We start from the raw sequence: 20,694 nt of genomic DNA on the forward strand, positions 1-20,694 counted from the left end.
AGAGGTCGATTAATTATAATACCTCCTTAGCTTACGCTACGTGAAACGTAATTAAATTCAATTTTACCGCTCAAGAACTGGAAATTCTGCTAACAGGTTCGTGTGGAAAGTGTGTAAGAATGTGAACGTCCTGGTCGTTGGAAGCGAGAATTTCCACAGGACGTACTGTTTTCTTTGTACTTTGTTGTTTTAAATTGGACAAGCCTGAAACTATATCCGGAACCAGGTTAATCTCATTTATTTTCTTCCAATTTTTGAAAGTGACTTCTTTTTCATGCTGTTCTAAATATACTTAAAACGTAGCTGGATTTCACATACTCAAAAGGTTTTCCTGTGTATAACACAATACACACGAACTTCTGTTTGCACTCGTTTACGTTCAGGTTTCTCGGTTTTTAGCAGGAATCGTCGGACAATACAAACGTGTTATTTTTTTGTGATATCCTCATTTTTCGGAAATATTTTTGTGGATAAATAATATTTAACCCAAGTGCTTTTGATAAAATTTTATGTAGACTTTTTTTGTCAAAGACGATTTGAGGAAAATGACTGTGACTTGGATTTTTCGTAATTTCCGAAACTACTGGACTGATTGGCAAATGTACATTAGGAATATAATGTAGGTGGTAAAACGTTAACCAAAATTTAGTTGGTCAAACCCAACAACAATTTAATGACGTCATTTCAAATAATTCTATTTTAAAATGATTTAAATGTTATTCAATAATATACTCCTCTACTTGTGGTGTACGAATCCGCTTTGAGTTTTTTCTCTAAAGGGCCAAATGTTCACAAAAAAAAAATAGCATAGTATAATAACAATTTTCTGCGTGACCTTTTTCCGATGTATAAATAAACACTTGAAGTTAAATCTTTTTATTACTGTTGAGAGGCCATTTTTCCGTTGGTTATCTGCTTTAAGTATATTTTACATTTACATTACAAGAAACATCGCAAGATATAATTTTATAATTTTTCAAAAAAGCGGAATTTGTTGGACTTATACTTCAGAAGCTAGGGAAGTTCTGTCGAAATAATCTTCGACCAGTGTTTCACTGTGACCACTAGCGCCTCATGCGTGACAAACAATTACTTTTTTCAATTTATAAACGGATAACGATCGCAAAGCTCAACTGATAACACTGAGCTTTGGTCTTTGTCTTTTGGAACGTGATCAAGTCGAAATGAAGTGAATGCCTCTGGAATCAGCAGATTTCGACAAGAATGACCGGAAGAAGTGAGATGTACAACTTATCTGAAAGAACGATCACTGTTTGTTTGAACTTCAGATAAATTCGGAAATCTTGAAAGAGACGCACTGTGCGAGTTCATATGTTTAATACGACTCCACCTATGAAATCTAAACGTCACTTTGTATATACTCAATCTGTAGCTCACTTTCCATTTATCTTTCAAATGAAATCCTGTCAAAAACTAGAATAAGAAATATATTTCAAGTCGAAATTTGATTGAGGGGAAGTCTGCTCCCTACAAGTTCCGGCTACGATTTAATCCGGCAGCGGTTTGTTTAAAACCGCGACAAGTTGACTGAATGTTTATTCATAAATTGTTTCCGGGTGTGAGTGTATTTCTTGCGTGAAAAGTGACTGCGTAAATATTAAATATATAATGATGCGCAACAAAGTGTCGTTATCCCTCTAGCGCAATAATAGGTGTAATTATTTGATGAAATAAGTCAACTTTATACTCGTGTGGTGGATGAATATTGTCACTTACCTTGTATGTAAAACTGTAGTTTGCGCTTTTGTGGTATTCCTTTGTCGTAGTCGCCACAATTTACACTGTGCGGAAGGGGATTTAGGAAAGGCAGCGAGCGTGTTTAGCAAATAAAAGCCATTTTATTTTGAACAATGTCCATATTATATTTATCCCACATACACACGGCACGTTGTGAACCTTGTCTTATCTTGTAATAATTATATGTACATTGTAAGAACGTGTAGTTAGATATACATGAAGGCCCGGGCCGTTGCCGAGCGCTACAAGAGCATAATGCGAGCGGCCATCTTAATTTTGACGGCCCCTCGTCTTCTGAACAACATAATTTTCATCTTATGTTACAAACTCTATATCTGTACAATCATTCTAAATAGCAATATGCCATCGCCTTCATCATTATTATCATAGTGTAAAATCTTGTTCATAAAGTACGTACTTACAGTAATTGTTAATAATAATAATTATTATTATATTTTTTCTTAATGTAAAAGTCAAAAGCGTCCACAGAAGGAATATGGTTATTGCTTTTTTATTGCAGAAGCCGTTCGGCTGTAATACAATGAGTTTACGTAACACTGAGCGTCGGGGCGCAGGCCGGTCCGCGGTTGGCCGCTCTACCGAGACTAGGACTGCACTAAATATTATATACGAAGGGCCACAGACAGGACCGGACCGGCCCGAGCCCCGACGCGGATGGACCAGGGGCTGCAACACAGGGACAGGGCGGGTGCCATAATACATATCGTGGCGGCACCGTACCACTCGCTACCGCTTAATTAATTAAGAGTATATGTTATGTATGTATATCATAATATCAATATATACAGCTTGTATACATTCAATAACGTAATCCTAAAGTACGTATGAAAGTAACACAACAAAAGAGCGCGGGGCGCCTTAAGTATACAAAAGATGGGGGGCGGCGCGACTTCAATCTAAACTACCTGCGTCCACCCCTAAAACTATATACGCTTGCAAGATCAAAAGTAAATACAATAATAAAATTTTGGACAGCACGATTTAATTTTCAGTGTATAGTATAAGGCCCACGATATATAGTTTTAATCATACAACTGAAAACTTCACAGTGTGAATCAATATTGTCGAGATAATATTCCGTTTGGGAAATAATACGTTACAAACGACTAATAACTCCTATTCTAGCCTCTAAGGGACAAAGGGACACGCCGACTCTCGCAACAACAATTAAGTACAACCCCGTTTTATTCCTTTTGTTAAAATTAATTACGGCCCAATCGCTCCAAACTGACCGACACGCCGCCCAGAATACGACCTACCTTCAACCCTACTTTTATTACTTAACAATTTTAGCACCAATTACACGTAATGGAAGATAAAGTATCTAAAAAAAAAAACTAAGTTTTCGCGGGTTTCCCGGTAACGTCAATGGTGACCGTGTTGAATCTGTTGACGTTTCGACGTATATTGCTTTCTTCTTCGGAGCAAGATTAACCTCGCTTTCGAAGCGTCAGCACATTCAACACGACCGAGACATCACCTAAAAACTCATAACCACAAAAAAATCTCCGTATACTTGTTTTTGTTAAAAGTCCACCTGACTTTAAAATAAAGTTCTCAGTTGATTTTACAAGTTTTATTTAATGAAGGTGTCAAGCTTTGTCATAATTGTCGCCCCCCTTTTCACAATAAGTGGTATCGATTTCTTTCGAGATAGGAGTGCTAAGTTTCTACAACAAATACCGAGTATATTTTATTATGTCGTAATCGTCTACAACAAACAATAATATCAAAACAAGCTACATGTTGTCGTGTTCCACGCGAGTCTGGGACCGCTGGGCCAAGCAACCTAACACTAAATTAACAACCGCAACGTTTTTTTTGTCTGTTTTTTTTGTTTGTTTTTTTATATGTACTATACTTTGGCCGATTAGCACCACCGCGAATAAAATACAAACTATACATACGACAATAAAAATTTGAACAACTCGACGTGTCCCTCTTTGAAGGTCCGAACGGGCCCGCGACCGGCCTTTTGATATGTTGGTGTACGTGAGGCGGTGCAATGCGCTGCTGGAATGTGCCCAAATCGCGGACCAACGCTCAGTGGAGACTTTTTGGCCGCCGTCGTGGCCGCACATTCGGTCAAAATGTGTGTCCACGACACCGGACGTGTCTTCTGCATGTTAAAGCTTGGGCTACTGGGTCGATGAATTTTTAATCGCGTTCCTCCAAGATCTCGGGCTAGTTTTTCACGGTGATAACAATAATTAAGAGAATTTGAAGAGGGCTTAGGCCAATCTTTGAATTTGATCATCGCGCGCGCACCTTAAATCAGAGATTAACAACCGAACGAGATTTCGAGCGAGATGGTGGAAGAAAAACATTAAAATTCCCTGAGTCGACCCATGTGGTGTCTTTTTCTAAACTTATCCCTACCATTTAATGCAATAACACAGTTTACAGATATCAAAATATATAAATGAAAACTTATTTTTGGTTTTAACCTACCTACACTTACCGTATTGCTCTGGATTGACATTAAAATACTTCGGCATTACCAAAATAAAAACGCAGTCACGGTATTGACATTAGTATTGACATTTTATACCTTTGGTCAATTCTCACCAAACTTGGACGGAAGGCGACTGCCCATCCGTCGGTCGAATCCTATATTCCTATTTACGCCGACATGCAGATCCAACGACTACCACGGAAATTCTCTGAACTAGCCTTTAATTGACAATCGAGGACGACGGAACTTTCGACGAACTTAAGCGACCTACGCGACGATGAATACGAACGGTCCGGCAAACGACACACCGACGACCAACTGGGCCAAAGTTCAAAACGAACGCCGATTCGTCATTAACGTTTGAACTATTCTAAATATACCACAGACCAGCGGATTGAATCGATTTTACCGAATCTGTAAAGCAATAGAACCGAAATCTCTACGTGCTATCTATGGGACTTGAATCTTCTAGTTCTGGCGGGCTGAAAGATCAAGGTGACGCAGCTTAACGCCGGATATTTTGTTTTTTGTCTTGTCAGTTAATACTTGGTGATTGTACGTTCGCCGGGCCAGACCTGCGACCTATGCATAATAATACTAATTGGATGTGGAGCGTCGGTGACGTGTCATTAAATCTGAATGTCGGTTCCTAGCTGCTAGCATCGCGTAACCTCTGTGGAGGTTCAATAAATAAATCGCACAATTTCACGGAAACGCGCGCCTACCCACTACAATTAATATTCAACTACGGTCAATCGTTGCGACAATTCGAATAGCTAAATAAGCGTTCGTACGTCACGCCTAAAGCCGCGTCCAGATGTATCTGGCATGACGGACGGACGATACTCGGCCACTATGTTCCATTTCCTACATTCGAACTATATTTATGTAATTAATTTATATCGTGGTGTATTTGTACTGAGGAGACAAGCAATTGCAGTCAGTCAGACAACAATGATAATATTCATTTAACAAGCCTACCGGCGAAATATATAACTTAAAAACAATAAAATCATAACACACCATATAACTCACATGGAGGACACTGCGGGGCGACGGGACGTGCTCGGTTGCGTCCGCGGAGTTAATTTAACTATGACGACATCTCGTGGCGATCACAATAATTTCAATACGGGTTAGATTTTGCTAAATGCGGCCGCATGCGGGTGCTTGCGACGGGCGCACCGACACCACCGTCGCCCCACCATTATAGAATATTCACTTAATAACAGGAAACATTTATATAATATATACTTTAAATTGATCTGGCCTATACTAACAATTAGACAGATCTAAGGTTAGGATATTACATGAGGAATACGTTTAGGACTCTACAAGCTACACAGACGCCGGTGGGGCGCATCGGACCCGACAGAAACGGGAACGTGTTGTGATCCAATTGATTCTGGGAGTAGTTTTTTTTTTGGTTTTTTGTTTTTCGTCAAGTGGAGCCGCCGCCTCCGACCCGGCCCGGATCCGACCCACCGAATCAAATAACAATAATAATTATATACAAATTCCTTAAATTATCCAATTAGTGGTTGTATACATTAATCGCGCAACACACTATGTGTCGGACAACACAAAAACTTACACTTAATTTGTTCTCATTTTTTCGTATAAATAACATATCAGACGACCTATGACGAAATAAAATTTCATATAAAAACAACTATCGAATAAAGAACTCAAGATAAAAATAATAGAATTTACCACGGCAATGCGCCAAATGAATGTATTGCCGACATTGCCTCGTTGGTCCTTAATTATAATAATATGTGAGGATAATGTATCCCATTTTAAGATACCCTGTAATATATCATATGTAAGAAACGCAAGACGTAACCAATAGTGCCTGTGTTTGGTGGGGAAGCCGCGTTTTCGGAAGCCGTCGAGTAATCGTCATCACAAAACAACCCAAGAACTAAATTCAAAAACGACCACACACTCAAAATTTTTTGGCAGCGAAGAAATACAAAACACCGTTCACGAAACCGCACCGCACTCAACTAACTATACCGGGTGTGCATTAAAAAGGAAATCGAAAATATCTATAATGCGGCGGGTCGTAGGAACATTATACAGGGTGGTGACAATGTGTCCCAAATACTTTTTTTTATTTCTGCAATGGGTCACCACACTCGGCGGCTACCGAAGGGCGGCGAAGCGGGACGCTGACACCAAACATTACAACAACAAGTGGGCCGCGCCTGGCGGGGTGCTACATTATTATTATTATTAATATATTATATTATACACATAAAGTGAATGTACAAGTGCAGATGTGATGACATCACAGTAGCTGCCGAGTCGAGTCACACAACACTAGACAGTCCTCGAGCTCAGTGATAGCCGTTGGTAAACGCAGCAGGAATTAGGGGACCCTGGAACAAACAAAACACAACCCTATAATAAAAACCGGACCGAGGGCGCTTCATAACCTTGAAGAATGTAATGCAATGAAATATTATGTGGTGCTCTTTTATTACGTCGAATACATCACTCCAGTAAGAAAACTAGTTTTATGTTTTTTAGCGCAGCGCAAGAAAACACCACGCGATTTTATTAGTTCGAGAGATAAACAAGAGGACAGCTTCGTTCTGTTGACTCGCACTTTTTGCTCGTGCCTCATACGACCACATCTACAAAGCAAATGTCAGTTTTGCTGGAATAGCCTGTAAATTTGCTATCTCACAAATGAAGGAATCGTTAAAACAGTCGGTATATTGTTCTGTCAATAAAACCAAAAGACATGAAACCGAAATTAATCACGTTTATTGTGATGGTTTGTCTAGCTGAGAGCGGCGAACGACTCGTGTCGTTGTAGTCGACAGTTACTGCCAACTACAAAAATTCCACTAGATTTCCATTTTTGCAACTGTTTTACCGAGCTTACAAAACATTTCATGCAACAGTGGCTGGTCTTTTATTAATAATTTGCATAGCAAATAAACTTTTCACAACTCTACACTGCTGTTTTAATAAACTTCTAAATTGCAATGTTGTTGGGTCTCATATTAATTGGGAAAATGTGCCGTGAACAAAATGTCACTAGCAAATGTTGGCAAACAATTTGTTTAACGTTTCAAGTTTATTTTAGAATTCACTGTTACACGTTAACAAACAATATATTTTTGTCGGCGAATAAAAAACCAGCTACCTTTTTCTGCGTTTGCGTTTTCCGGTACGAGAAACACATGCTCCCCTTGCGCATTTTTATAAGAATAAAATTAAAATCAAATTTAGAATTAGTCGCCTCTGGGTAGTAGTTGTCGGTAGATCACATAATATTACTATTGAACTATTGACATTAGATTACTAAACATGACTGCATTAATATAACAATTATAAAACAGGCTATTCCAACTGTAGTAGCGAAGGATAACGTTATTCCTTGGTATTAGAATTCTTGCGGCTATAAGTTTACTGTTCTGCAAAAAATTACCAATTTAGAGAAATTACATTACTATACATAAGGGTTCACGATTCATTCAAATGTTGATTCTATGAACCCTGTATCTAATGTGTTTGATCTATACAAATTCTATACTGAATTCCACTTGTGCTGGTGGCATTAAAAATCCCCAATCAATGTATTCTATATGGGAGAATTTGCGTCAAAAACGTATCGATTTTTTAACCTTAATTCAAAATTATGTTTATACTCTCTATTTTTTTCTCATGTTGGTATATGCTGTTTATTATTGTAATTTAAAAGGAACTTCAAAAACTGTTTGATAAATTGGATACGAATTATACACCTATTTTTTCAGAAATGAGTAGGTTTTTAATAACTTTGGTAACACCGCCACGAATACTCTCATATAAAATTCCTTCATTATGGATTGCTTACTTCGTTAACTCAAAGTGGAACACAGTGTAGATATCTGTAGCTTGAATATATTACTGGTTACTCGTAATTTAACTCAAAAACAGATCCGATTTTGTCGTTTAATCGTGCGCACTTTTTCTGAAATTCTTTAATTACGTGTAAACTACATTAATTACGCATGTTCGGCAGTTTCGCATGTTCGGGTTTTTTTACAAAGCAGTATTTCGTGTTAGGAATTGCGCAGTCTACACACTGCCACAAAACGGCGAGAAACAGTAAACATCAACCCTTTAAATGAGGCGTGTATTATTTACGGACGTAATTTGTTTGTATCATTCATTATTGATGTAGCTTGACGCTCCACAGTTGAAGTAGAGTTGACTCACCGATGTCGCTATCTAAAAAAATCGCCATCTAAGTGTGTGACTTACCGGACTGTAGTTGAGAGGGGCCCTGCTGACGGCGATCGCCGGAAAGCTGGAGGGCTGTGGGCTAGCGGCCTGCACATAGCCCACACTGTCCCCCGCGCTGCTGTTATACATGTCTATGGTCGGTCCAGGTGAGTTGGCAGCGGGAAATCCTCCACGTGTGCTGGCTGCATGTGGCGAAGCTGGCGGTCCGAAACCTTGCGCTGCCGCCGCCGCAGCCTGGTAGTTATTCATCACTGCAAAGGAAACCGAGAAGTGGGGTTGTGGTGGTGCTGTCTGGTCGGCTCCGGAAGGCTGCGTCCAACTGGCACCCGACGACCCTGCAGGAACACAACACACTCCTGGAGCCGACCGAGGCCGCTAGCACTATTACTAGTATGTGTGTGAAAGAAGGGTGAAGAGATGCTACTATAAAACCTGCAGAGTTTTCAGGTTTTCTTTGGGGTAAACCGTGCGGATTCGTTATTTGAGTGTGTGCGAATCCGGACGGTTTGCCGTGCAACTACTTCGGGAACGTTAGATTATGGAGTTTAGAACGTGGTCATGCGGTATCAGCGGGGTGGGGTCTGTGCTAAACTAATGTGAAACTAAAACAATGGGCACATTCGCTCTCCTCATCAAACGGCTCCATTTAAGCGTACACAGGGCAAGGCAACATGCAAAACAATACCAGTAATTACCTGACAAGGCCTGAGTCAATAGTGGGGTGTTATTGTTAGGTGTCAGTTGTCCGTTGGTTAGGTCCACTGGAAACACACATAGCACACTAGATTAATACGGGGAAAAGACTGTACACGAGCTACATGTATTCGTGTAAGAGACTGTGTGATTATTAAACGTGATCATCAAAGGTTCGACACGAAAGTTGTTCTTGTGTTGATGTGAATCCTATGTTTCTAATTGCTATCATGAGATAGATAGAGAGGGATAGAGTCTAAGTAAAGATGGAAAAAATACGTTAGTTTCTATAGATAGAATAAACTCCTCTATTATCTCCGATCTATATTAGATTCAACTTTCATGTCAAATTCGCCAAATCGATGGTCGTTTACATGCTTCAATCTCGTCGAAAACTTTCAGTCGAATTAAAGTTTGGTAATAAAAATGCAGGAAAGCTCCAAACCCATATGAGGTTTATATACAGCCATGTGATGGATGAACAGAAGGTTCGGAAAAGAATGAAAAAGCTGTCCTCGAACGTATCGGCAGGAGTTTCTCCATCCCGACCATCTATCACCAACGGACAGAATTTAATATACAACATGTCCAAGGCCTCGCCCATTTATTGAATCTCCAAGTAATTCTTCGAGATACAAATTACGATAAATCACAAACCACCATCGATACGGCGCTCTCAACAAAATAAAAAAACGAGATTAAATGTGTAAGAAATGTGTCTAAAGAACGTCATAAATTGCGGAACGCACACATAAATTCCTCTAAAGTATCTGCTATGTTCTATCAGTTTCTGCCGACTATCATCCGACCATCAGTTTCCTATCAGACGCCGTTACGGTTTTCACAAAACGCAAAATCTCTAATCGAAACCGATGGCCGGTCTTCTGCTACACATCGACTAACTAAGATCACATAGATGTTAAAATCGCTATAAATGTTTAACATTTACTAATTTATAGCATCTTTTTACAAAAATGACGTAAGAAAAACTACGATTCTAATCTACTTTCTATGTAAGTCTATTCTATTTTTATGTAACAGTGTTATTTCGTACTCCTCATTTAGTATGAATGCGACTACGTTGTTCTACATCTATGGTTAAACATTGATCTGATGAAGAGTCTCTATCACAAAATCAATTATCACATGACTGCTATGACTGCACTAAGTATTAGTAGATTTACTCGCCCCTCGTTAGCGTTGAAAAATTCCAAATTGGCGTCCGCTTCGGTAGTTCACACACTGTTTAACACTTCAAGTGTAACCTATTCTTGCATCAATGGGGCTCACGCCCTTATCGCGCTTCAAATTTGCACCTGGACTCCGAAAACCACCCTCCTTTGCAAAAATCAAACCCCTTCCGACATTATTATTACTATTATTATTACATCCTGGCAAACACTTCGGGGACGTCATCTTAATTGAATCTTCCTGAATATTGACGCGTAAACTTTGCGCGAGAATGACAGAACCCTCGGTATTAATGAGTTTCTAGTATTGTAGCGCGACAATTAAATAGCTAATTAATTTCGGGATTTGTTCGCCGAGCACATTTGTACCGCCTATTACTCATGTTCTAGTGGGAAAAGCTACATTGTCTCTTACTAATTGAGACGATCAATTTCCGTCATTTAGCTATTTTAATTAAAAGCCATAATTGCGCGTCTATAACTTCAACCGCCGCGCCATACGTTGAATCAAATTAATTCTCGATACCTGGGAGAAATCATTTTAAAACGTCACAGTTAATGAGCAGCGTTTCCACTGCCTCGTGCGAATTTCGTGTCAATAGAGGAATAGGGCGGAGCACGGAAACGATTTCTTTCATCTTTAGTCATACCTTGTGCAGAATTACTACGCATCGACGCCGCCAAAAGTTGATTTTGAAAACTTCAAAGACTAGTTTTTGAGTCACTTTTTACGCTATCGACTCACTCACAGGAGTGATATCTTTATGAAAAAAAAAAGTTTAAATAAGCTTGTTTTTTTGAACACATGTCGTACGCCATACGGCCTTAAGCGGTTTATAAGAAATCTCGAAAATCAAAAAAACGCTGTGTTTTCTTTTTTGTTCTGACCTTTGCGCGACCTGTTATGCGGTATTTGCCGATTATGTATCGTTACGTAGTCTTATGCGTTTACGTGTGTTCCTTTCCACGTGATTGGAAGAGTACGATGTATTATTCATGAGATATATATGAAGAAGTATTCAAACTAGAATTAAAAAAATCCGCAGAACGGTTAGATTTCGTAACAAACGGAATTGAATGAATTCGCAGTTGGTAGTCGTACGATTATAATATTGAAGGATAATCCTTTTAGGTGTGTCTGTAACATGGTAGATCCTCTATTTACATACTAATCAGAGCCGCTCAAAGTCTCGTAAGTCTATTTAACAACATAAAACGCGCCTGTTGGTACAGTTCCAGACGGAAAGAATCAATAAGTTCGTGATAGGTTCAGGAAAGCGTGCGTAAGCACGATGACAATAAGTTTACGTGTGCAGGACGGGCCCAAATGCAAATCTTAATAGAAAGTCAGTGGCGTCTCGTCCAGGTGCGAATTCGTAGACGCGTCATAACAACAAATAAGTAAAAATGCAGTCGTTTCCTTACAGTATACATTTGTTTATTTTCACATATTGCTTAAAACGATCCGTTGCGATCAGGGCAACAAGCAACAGTCTCATAACATCGAATACTTATAGAAATTATGTACAGTCACACATCCTCACATACATTTATAATAAACAGCTTTGGCATATCGATTATTTATAAATCTTAATGATCACCTGGACAACATTCCAGCTCTGTTGTATGTATATGTATAATGCACACAGAGAAATTAACGTGATCGGATGGCCGCAGGGATCGATATTGCGGCGAGGACTTGGCCGAGTAGCCGAATTGTGTTTGCATAAGGACGCTTCGTCTCAATTAGACCCGATACAAATTGACAGATTCTGTCCTCCAACCGCTCCACGATACCTGCGGCGACAGTCGAATGCTTGCAGATGTATGTACAATGGAGACAACGCCAAATTGAATCGGCCTGCCGCCAATAATTAATAGCCATAATCGCTGCGGACGCTGCTAGCTTTGATGTCGGAAGGATAAGTAGCGCAGGACCCAGGAACCGACCTACTTTTTTAAATCAGTTCCCGAAATGGGCTGTATTATTTTGCAAGCGGAAATTGGCCGACGAAGCTTACGTACTGATACGTGAAAATCTCATCGTTAAAATTACACCTCAACCGGTCGAACACTGGTATAGCCGGGGAAATTTAAAGGGGCACATCTAACAGTATGTTTTTTGTCTGAACTAGTTTTTTAGAAGGCAAATAGTTTTGTACCGGAGAACTTCAACTCCGGTCCAGGTCGGGCGTTCACTAATCTGACACCTTAACCACGGTCCGGCAAATATCTAGCTGACTCTAATTACACTTATTTAGTACAGGAACATATTCAATTAATTTTGGATTAAGAAGCAAAGTACCTTAAAAATTACTTTAATAATTTACACAATGTGAGCATTCATGGAGTTACCAAATTTGCTATATATTATAACATAGTAGTATGATATGTATTTGTATGAGACACATTTTACAAAATCGCATGTAGAAATGCGGCTTTCATGTCTTTATTCTTTATTACACTTCTACTTTCTGACTTATTTAGTTTCACGTTTGTATGGATTTTAAAATTGGAATTTAAAAAGAGGCAGCTAAAATTTATGCAAAGTGCTCTTATCCGTTTGGACCGGAGTTAAGGCGAGGGATTAAGGCACTCCAGGTACCAGTGTAACGAGATGTGACCTTGCACGGGAGTTGAAGATCGCACTTTCATAGCCGTTTCGCTTGACTCGTCTTCATCTCGCTCCTGTGCAGATGTTTATTCGTAAAAAGACAAGTAATTAATTAACATTAGGTATTGTTAGAATTCAATATTTTCATGGTGGTTTTAAAATTTATGTGTGCCACTTTAACTTTCCTCGACTATAGTTCTCCTGTCGAGGGAATAATTCTATCGGCGAGATTTCCAGTAAGATTACAACCGAAAAGGTCGCTGCAGCGGTGATTTTTTGCTTGCAAAAAAAAGTAAATGATCGTGTTGTTGGAGCGAGGAAAGTCGCGGATTCTGGTCCTTCGGTGTGGGTAAATAACGGCAGCTAAAACCGTACGTCGGCAAACATCACGCGCACCAGGTGTGCCAAGACCGTCGGATTTCGTTAGGGCGAGCTTAGCAGGCCGCACAGGTATCCGAAATCAATATGGCATTGTCCCATTTAAATAGAATAACGGCTATACAGAGAGATCGCGTCGCGAATGGGATCGCCTAGTTCGGACGTGTGCGCATCACCTTAGCCTATGCAATACAAGAACGACCACACCATGCTCCTGTGAACGCACCGCGAACGCGCGGTATATAATTTGATGGTAGAGGTGGGTGAGCCATCGTGGGCCCAATCGCGGCCGGACTCGCTGGATGGAGGATTCGGGACGGGGTCGCGGCCATACGGCGACGGTTGTTTCGAGAGGCATCGAGGTGCTCACGTGAAAAATTATATTATTTTTTCTCATTTTCGAACAAGCGTATAACAAATTGTATATAATCCTTTGTCAAAATACAAAAATAACGAATTAACAATAACAATGTACAAATTTATCTATTACGGCCCAGGCGCGGAGTTCTCGAAGAAGCCCGGCATGTTGCTGCGATTCCGCCTGTCTTGATTTTACGAGTGGGAAACACGCAGAGCACTCAAAATAAAGCAAACGATGGTTCGAAACTCGCATGTTTGTGCGTGCAATTCAAAATAAACTTTAAAAATATATCACAGCAGGGGGGTTCTTTTCGAGTTGTCGTGATGGTGGTGGAGTCGTCGAAACTCACCGGACCCTTCGTCTGAATTTGGACCGAGATCATCGCAACTGTTTTAAGAAGTGGCCAAATCCGATCGAACCTGCTCGGGGGCCTCTTCAATAATGGAATGGACAAGGAGATTGCTTGCAAAGCCAGTCGGAGCTAAACTGAAACTAACCATACCGGAGGGGCGCCACTATCGTACACAAGAATATTACCCTAACCTAACAGTTACTTTACCTAAACTAGCACTACACCTACCGATTATACCCATGACCTATCTAGGATTATTCGACTAAAACGGAATTCGAATACATCTTCCAGTCCACCGTCAAACGAACCAAACACAATAGATCAAAGAGACAAACAAGGAGGGAAATTGAGTGGACTGGACAATATGTATCGCACAAGAACCAGTCTAAAAAGAGAGATAGTTCTGTTAATACGAGTCTGGTTTGTGTAAAGAGTGTTAGCATAGAACGTCTAGTTTTGTTAGTAATGTTGGTTTTGCCACGTCGGCGACGCGTTTTCGTTCACAGGGGCATGGCATGCAGGCTGGCGGCTGTTGCCGTGCCGCCGTACATCCCCAAGTGATCGAGGGGGTACGGCAGCAGCGGCAGCGGGTGGTGATGATGGTGTAAACTGGCCAAGGTATTACCTGTTGGGTACGGTAGTCCGAAACTAGGGTAGCCCGAGTAACCTCGACCGGCCGCGTAGGCCGCGTATGCGGCTGCCGGAAAACCTGAAACAAAAAACGATTCATCAAATTACACCAACGACCACAAACAATCATATTAAATGCTACTACCAAAAACGAAAAAACAAAGCCTGCAATTCGAACCAGCTCGATAAATCCGAATGATAATAATTGTTCTGGACCACTGATGTGATTAGGAAAGCAATTAAAATATTTCAACGATTTTTGCAGGCTTGCTCTTTCTCCAACACACTTGTCTGTCGATCGAACAAGTTGAAAAATAGTGCCGACAATACCGGCATTTTTTCATAGAACCTCCAAAATTACAATATGACACACCACTCAGAAAGAACTGAATTGCATTGATCCTTTACAATAAGGTTTAACACCGGCATAATATTTTCTTTAAGAAACATGTCAAATTTTAAGGGTTATCTTTGGATGGAACTTTACGCTGGAATATTCATAGCCATGCAAAATCACAAGAAATATTTTGCAATGGAGAACTTTTAATGACATGCGTTTTTTGCCTGGACACTATGCTCTCATTCCGTCACTCGGGCACATGGCTTAATCTGTTATTAATTCTAGTATAAGGCATAGACCTTTGATAATAATGGCCAACTTTATTTAGAGATGACTTAGACGACATTTTTGCAAATTTAAGAAGGTACTAATGTCACCTTCCTTATGTAGGTATTTTACAATGTATTGTAATTATCCATAAAATTTTATAACAAATTGCCACCATCAATAAAAAATTTAGTAATGCCATAATTTATTTAAGATCTCATTCTCAGTAAATCTGTCTCTCTAAACCTTAATTCAAAATTATATCTCCTTCTATACTCTCTATTTTCTTGTGGCGTCGGTACATGCCATTATTAAGATTCATGCAGCAATTTTTTCCGAAATGAGTAGGTGTTTAATAACTTTGATAACACCGCCGTGAATACTCTCATATTCATTCATAATAGATTATCTACATTATGAATTCAAAATGGAACACAGTCCTGGACTTCAAAGTCAAGATCATGTGGGTCCCTAAATAGTTGTGGTCAATAACATACGACAGTAAAGACAGAAACTTACTACTCTTGGTCGTAAAACATTTCTAGCTTGAGTTTATCACTGGGTTGGGTTCATCTACGTTAAAGTAGGTACTAGAATTGATGCTTTGAAGCTTTTTTTATTTAAATTTAAGTGACATTTTCAAAAAACTTAAGAGTATTTAACTCAAAAATAGATACGATTTTTTCGTTAAACTTTTTTCTGAAATTCTTGTTTAAAGTTTCAAGTGGGTGAGGCACTTGTTGCAGGTATCCTTATTCCAAGGAATTTGCCAATGGTAAAATTTTACCATAGTAGTTATATAGTGGGGCTCCCAGCTCAGTTTGACCTCATTTTCCCTGACCTAGGAGCCCCACTACCTTTTTTTGAACCTTTGTCATCGCTTTGTGCTCGGTCGACCTGATCCCGGGGACGGTCGTGTTTTGTGCAGACTCGAATTCTATCCCGACTATCCCCTTCATGTAGTTTAGTAGGAAAGTATAGATTTATAAACAAAACAATTAAGTGTAGTCAGGTTGGCCGAGTAGTCTAAGGCGTTAGATTTAAGCTCTGATTCTCGAAAAAAAGCGTGGGTTCAAATCCCACACCTGACAGTTTTTTTACGTTTAAATAAAACACATTTAATGTTATGTTATTTACTGAGGATGCCTAATTTTTCGCAGGTGCCTTTTAACGGTACCTCTTAACTCGTCCTTCGTCATGAATAGAATAAATCTAATCACAAACATTAAGATGTGTTCATTCATTTCAACAAAATTTAGCAGCTTCAGCAGCTTTATATACAACAGTTCAAAAAAGCATCGATTTGGACGGTATGAATGAAAAGTCTAAAGACGTAATTTGCCAATAAAGTCTTTTCAGTGACGCTCTTGGTATTACACTTTCTTTTAATTAAATTGCTGATTTTGTAAATACGGACTCTTTCTTTGTATCTTCAGTAAAAGTTTCAGCGTTGGAATGATAGCTTCATTTTTCTGGTGGTGCATTATTTATGCATATTTTTACTTTTCAAATAATCAGTTGTGTGAGAAAACTGAGATTAACGATGCAACCACCGAACCTCCTTTGAATGGACCAAATACCGTGAAATATTTAAAGCGCTAAAATTGGGTGAATATGCTATTTCCAGGCAAATCGCATCAAATATAACACCGCCGGGTTAATTTGGACTGATGCGGATTAAAAATTCATGGTGCAACTGAAACTGGATTATCGACTATGCCGGATTTGGAATTGTTCGCGTTCGATCTGGTGGCGTGCAAGGCAACGAACGAAAATTCGGTCGAAAGATGATTTGTTGCGAGGTGAATTAAGACGTTCGTTCTGGTTCTTGATTGTGCTGCGACGTTAAAAATGAAAAATCTTCTGCACACAATAAAGTAAGATTAACGACTTGATTAGAAACTGTGTATAGAATAAATACGATATTAATATCGGCTATAAATTGGTTTAATGGTTATTTATAGCCGTCGTAACTATTGAGCAAATATATATGGATATGTGCAGTTAACTGGAGATAAATCATTTGAATGTTTTATGTCGAGCGAGGACTTTATGGGTTGCTATATTAAGAAGTGGGATTGTACTCACCGTCAGGAAGAGCCCCAAGTGACCACATAAAATCTAAAAAACGAAAAAAGAAAGAATTAGTTAAATTCGCTTTGAGTGCGACGCGGCGACATTTATAGAGACAACAACTATGTCTGACTATTAATGAAATGTTAGCATCCATGAAATTTCATACTACGTGTCTACACTACACGATAATTAAAATAAACGCGAGTAATAAGCGAAAAATTAAAGAAGAACGGTATACGCAAGAGAAAGAGTTAAAAAAAGAGCTGCATTATGTCTCGACAACTGCATCGACATTCGACTAGTACTACAAACTATATGTGGATCTACATTAATACAACGCATTAAGATTACTCTAACTTGTTCCCGGAAAGTTGCGGAAGAAAAATCCGACAACGTTCAGGGCTAAATCCGACAACTAAATTTAAATATCTAATAAATCTTTGTGAGTATGATTCTTCTAACAACTATTTTACAATGATTACAACAGAACGTAGATTTTTGAAACCCCGCAAAACGAGGTTGCGACGACTCACAGAAGACAAAACAGCGACTTTCATGTTACAGATTCTAAGTATTCACTATATACTATTTTAGCCAGAATGAAAATCCCGTTCCAGCGTGTTAGTTCTAACCTAACCGCTCACTTATCGTACTTTCTATAAAATTAAAACTAGTAGAAGAAACCAAAAAAGAAAAAGTAACGTTCCGTTGCACCGCAAAGACGAGACGCAGCGGAACGTGGGAAGCATTTAGTTTTGCCGCGACAAAATCTTGCCGAAGCAAAACTTTCTAAGTTCTAAATTCTATACAAAAGATTAGATCGCACCTTGATAGGGCTACGGTACATGAACGTAAACGAAGCCAGGACGAATCCTCAGAAAGGACCAACAAGAAGGAAACCTGGCAGGACCTGAAAAGGAGGAACTACTGCCCCGACTTTGCGTGAAAATTACACGTAAATCCTCTATAAAACATCCTATAACTAAAACCTAACTTTACAATACAGTGTTTTTAGTTCTTTTTGTTCGCTGGCAAGATCGAGCGAGGTAAACTTCGAGTCATTTAGAAAATAAAAACTAACTCGCTCGAACTAAGCACATTACAGCTTGGCATAGACACGATGAAATTTCATGAGCTTACACAAAAGTACTAATAGCTGCACTGTAATTGTATCGACTACTCTAAAGTGAACTTTTCCGATATCCTTTTTACATGGTTTCGTCACAGTGTACAAATTTCTACAGTTAACTTAACAGATTAAATAACGTAAGACGCCTACAGGCAGTGACGGGCTAGAAAAGAGTTCTACTTTATCTACAATATAGATATGTACCGTTTTTAAAAATATATGTATTTCGATTCATCTATATGAAGCCTAACTGCTATAGATCTATTATTGTCCAACTAAAGTTTGATCGGATCTTGAAACGTCACATTGCGACTGTCAAGATCCAACAAACGCGCTAATTGATCTAGGATTAATCTCACTAGCAGTCTTGAATTTTGTACTGAGCTAACAGAATTTAGGCCTTTCGGTAAAATCTCATCACAGAGGTTTCCTGTACGCGATGTGCCAAAACGATATGAATAATGTATAGAGGTACGCATATTCACTTAAGAGGAGCTACTCTAATAACAACACATAAATACTGATATGTTGGCAAAATAAGCGAAGGACACGTTTACATCTTCTGACACTTATTATTCCATTATATTTTATATACCAGAGAAGATATAGCCCGGAATAATCCATTACGAAAGCACCACTCGATGCATTCGTCCAAATTACGAATGAATTCTACATTTGAATGTGTACCTACGCACATTTTCGGAATGTAAATATTCATAAAACGAACGCTCCACGTAGGTGTTCACTCAATTGAAGTTTAAATTTTCCAACACAGTTCAGAAGCAAAAGTTTGAATATGTGCGCATCGCGACCCGTTCAAACTTCACCTAAGCGAACACAAAACACCTCTTTGTGATGCAATTCCGCGACGAAACCCCACCGAGTGCTGCTTTCCAACTTCGGAACACGTAAAGCCATTAAGATTAAGAGGTAAATAGACATTCATTATGGAAAGTGACCGAAAATCACCAATAGCAAGACGGGAAGTCGATTCTGAGACGGTTACGTCGAAATCACGACGGCCCCTTTGCCCAGACGCCGAAAGTTAACAGGGAAAAATCGAAGATCAAACAGTCCTTAACTGATTTCACAAATTATCCTCAGAACATTCAAACCTAAAGTGTCTAAACGCAAACTGAGCATCTGATTTGAATGTGCCGCTTATTATGCAATCTATTTCCAGTGATCTAAACTAGCAGAGGCGTCGATTAGTCAAAAGCAAGGAATCAAGACGCGTCGGGTTCAAGACTGTCAATTCAGCTTCTAAAAAATTCAATGCAACACGGCTTGTGACAGAATGATATATGCATTTAACTGTTTTTCGGAAAAAGGTTAAAGTTGATATATTAGTTTTCCAGGAAACGTCAGTGATTGCAATCAAAATTTTCCAAAAGTACGGTTCGTTTTTGACCGAAGTGGCACGCTCCGATCTAATGCTCACTCTACCCTTGACACACTATCACGATGCAAATGATAGCTAGACGGTACGAAAACCTATCAATCCGAGTGGAAATTTCATATCCCGAAACTTAAAATATTCACCCGAATGTTTGATCTACGCCTTCCCCTCCTGTCAACCCTTACACCTCCAAGCGGCCGTCATCACTTCCCGGCAATCCCTTAAAGGCCTAGCCCTGCGGGTAGTGCGTTGGCATATACCGCGGATATGTCCAGCCCCTGCACCCCCAGGAGGTCGCTCATGCTGTACGTGAGCGTCGGGGGCGGCCGCGCCGCCACCGGCCTGAGGGTGGCGGGCGTCGCGAAGACTCTTTTGCAGCCCGTCACGTCGTACACGGCCGAGGCGTAATGCAACGGTGCCGGAGCCACGGCGATAGCCGCCACCGGTATCGAATGGCCTCCGGCTGTGGCTACGGGCACGCTTGCACTCACGGGAATCGGATACGGTGCATAGCGCAAGGCGGAGGTGGCGTTGCCGGCACCGACATGGCCCGGATTCAGCATTAGTAACTCACCGTAAGCGCCCCGGCCAGCCGCCCTTGTCTTCGCTAAGTTGGCGGGGAGCATTACTTCTTTTGGTTGCGCTTTCTTGCACTCCACCTGGAACAAGACCAAAGTCATGGAGGGGTGAACAAAATGGATGTTTTTTTAAGGAGGCAGTTTGTGTTTTTGTTCGTGGGGTAATTGTAATTACATTAAAGATAGCAGTAAACGTTGTGATAAGAGA

The 20,694-nt window shown here is 39.8% G+C and overlaps 1 protein-coding gene across 10 annotated transcripts in view; it reads right to left on the minus strand.

The window, feature by feature from the left end:
* Positions 1 to 1,857: 1,857 nt before the first annotated feature.
* Positions 1,858 to 20,694, minus strand: part of Rbp6 (RNA-binding protein 6) — a 396,054-nt gene continuing 377,217 nt past the window's right edge. For 6 of the 10 annotated variants that reach the window (XM_064072896.1, XM_064072904.1, XM_064072960.1 and 3 more), the window contains 6 exons: positions 20,483 to 20,567; positions 17,393 to 17,425; positions 14,693 to 14,776; positions 9,175 to 9,240; positions 8,498 to 8,814; positions 1,858 to 6,618 (listed from right to left, as the gene is read on the minus strand). In XM_064072896.1, coding sequence (XP_063928966.1) covers positions 6,577 to 6,618; positions 8,498 to 8,814; positions 9,175 to 9,240; positions 14,693 to 14,776; positions 17,393 to 17,425; positions 20,483 to 20,567 — 627 coding nt within the window. In that variant the 3' untranslated portion in view covers positions 1,858 to 6,576. The remainder of the gene's footprint in view (positions 6,619 to 8,497; positions 8,815 to 9,174; positions 9,241 to 14,692; positions 14,777 to 17,392; positions 17,426 to 20,482; positions 20,568 to 20,694) is intronic. The other 4 variants (XM_064072921.1, XM_064072930.1, XM_064072936.1 and 1 more) reach the window with 3 other exon arrangements.

Source organism: Zophobas morio, unplaced genomic scaffold (genome assembly GCF_036711695.1).
Source record: "Zophobas morio isolate AGI-343-1 ecotype UQ-CSIRO unplaced genomic scaffold, CSIRO_AGI_Zmor_V1 ptg000004l, whole genome shotgun sequence".
NCBI classification, from domain to species: domain Eukaryota; kingdom Metazoa; phylum Arthropoda; class Insecta; order Coleoptera; family Tenebrionidae; genus Zophobas; species Zophobas morio.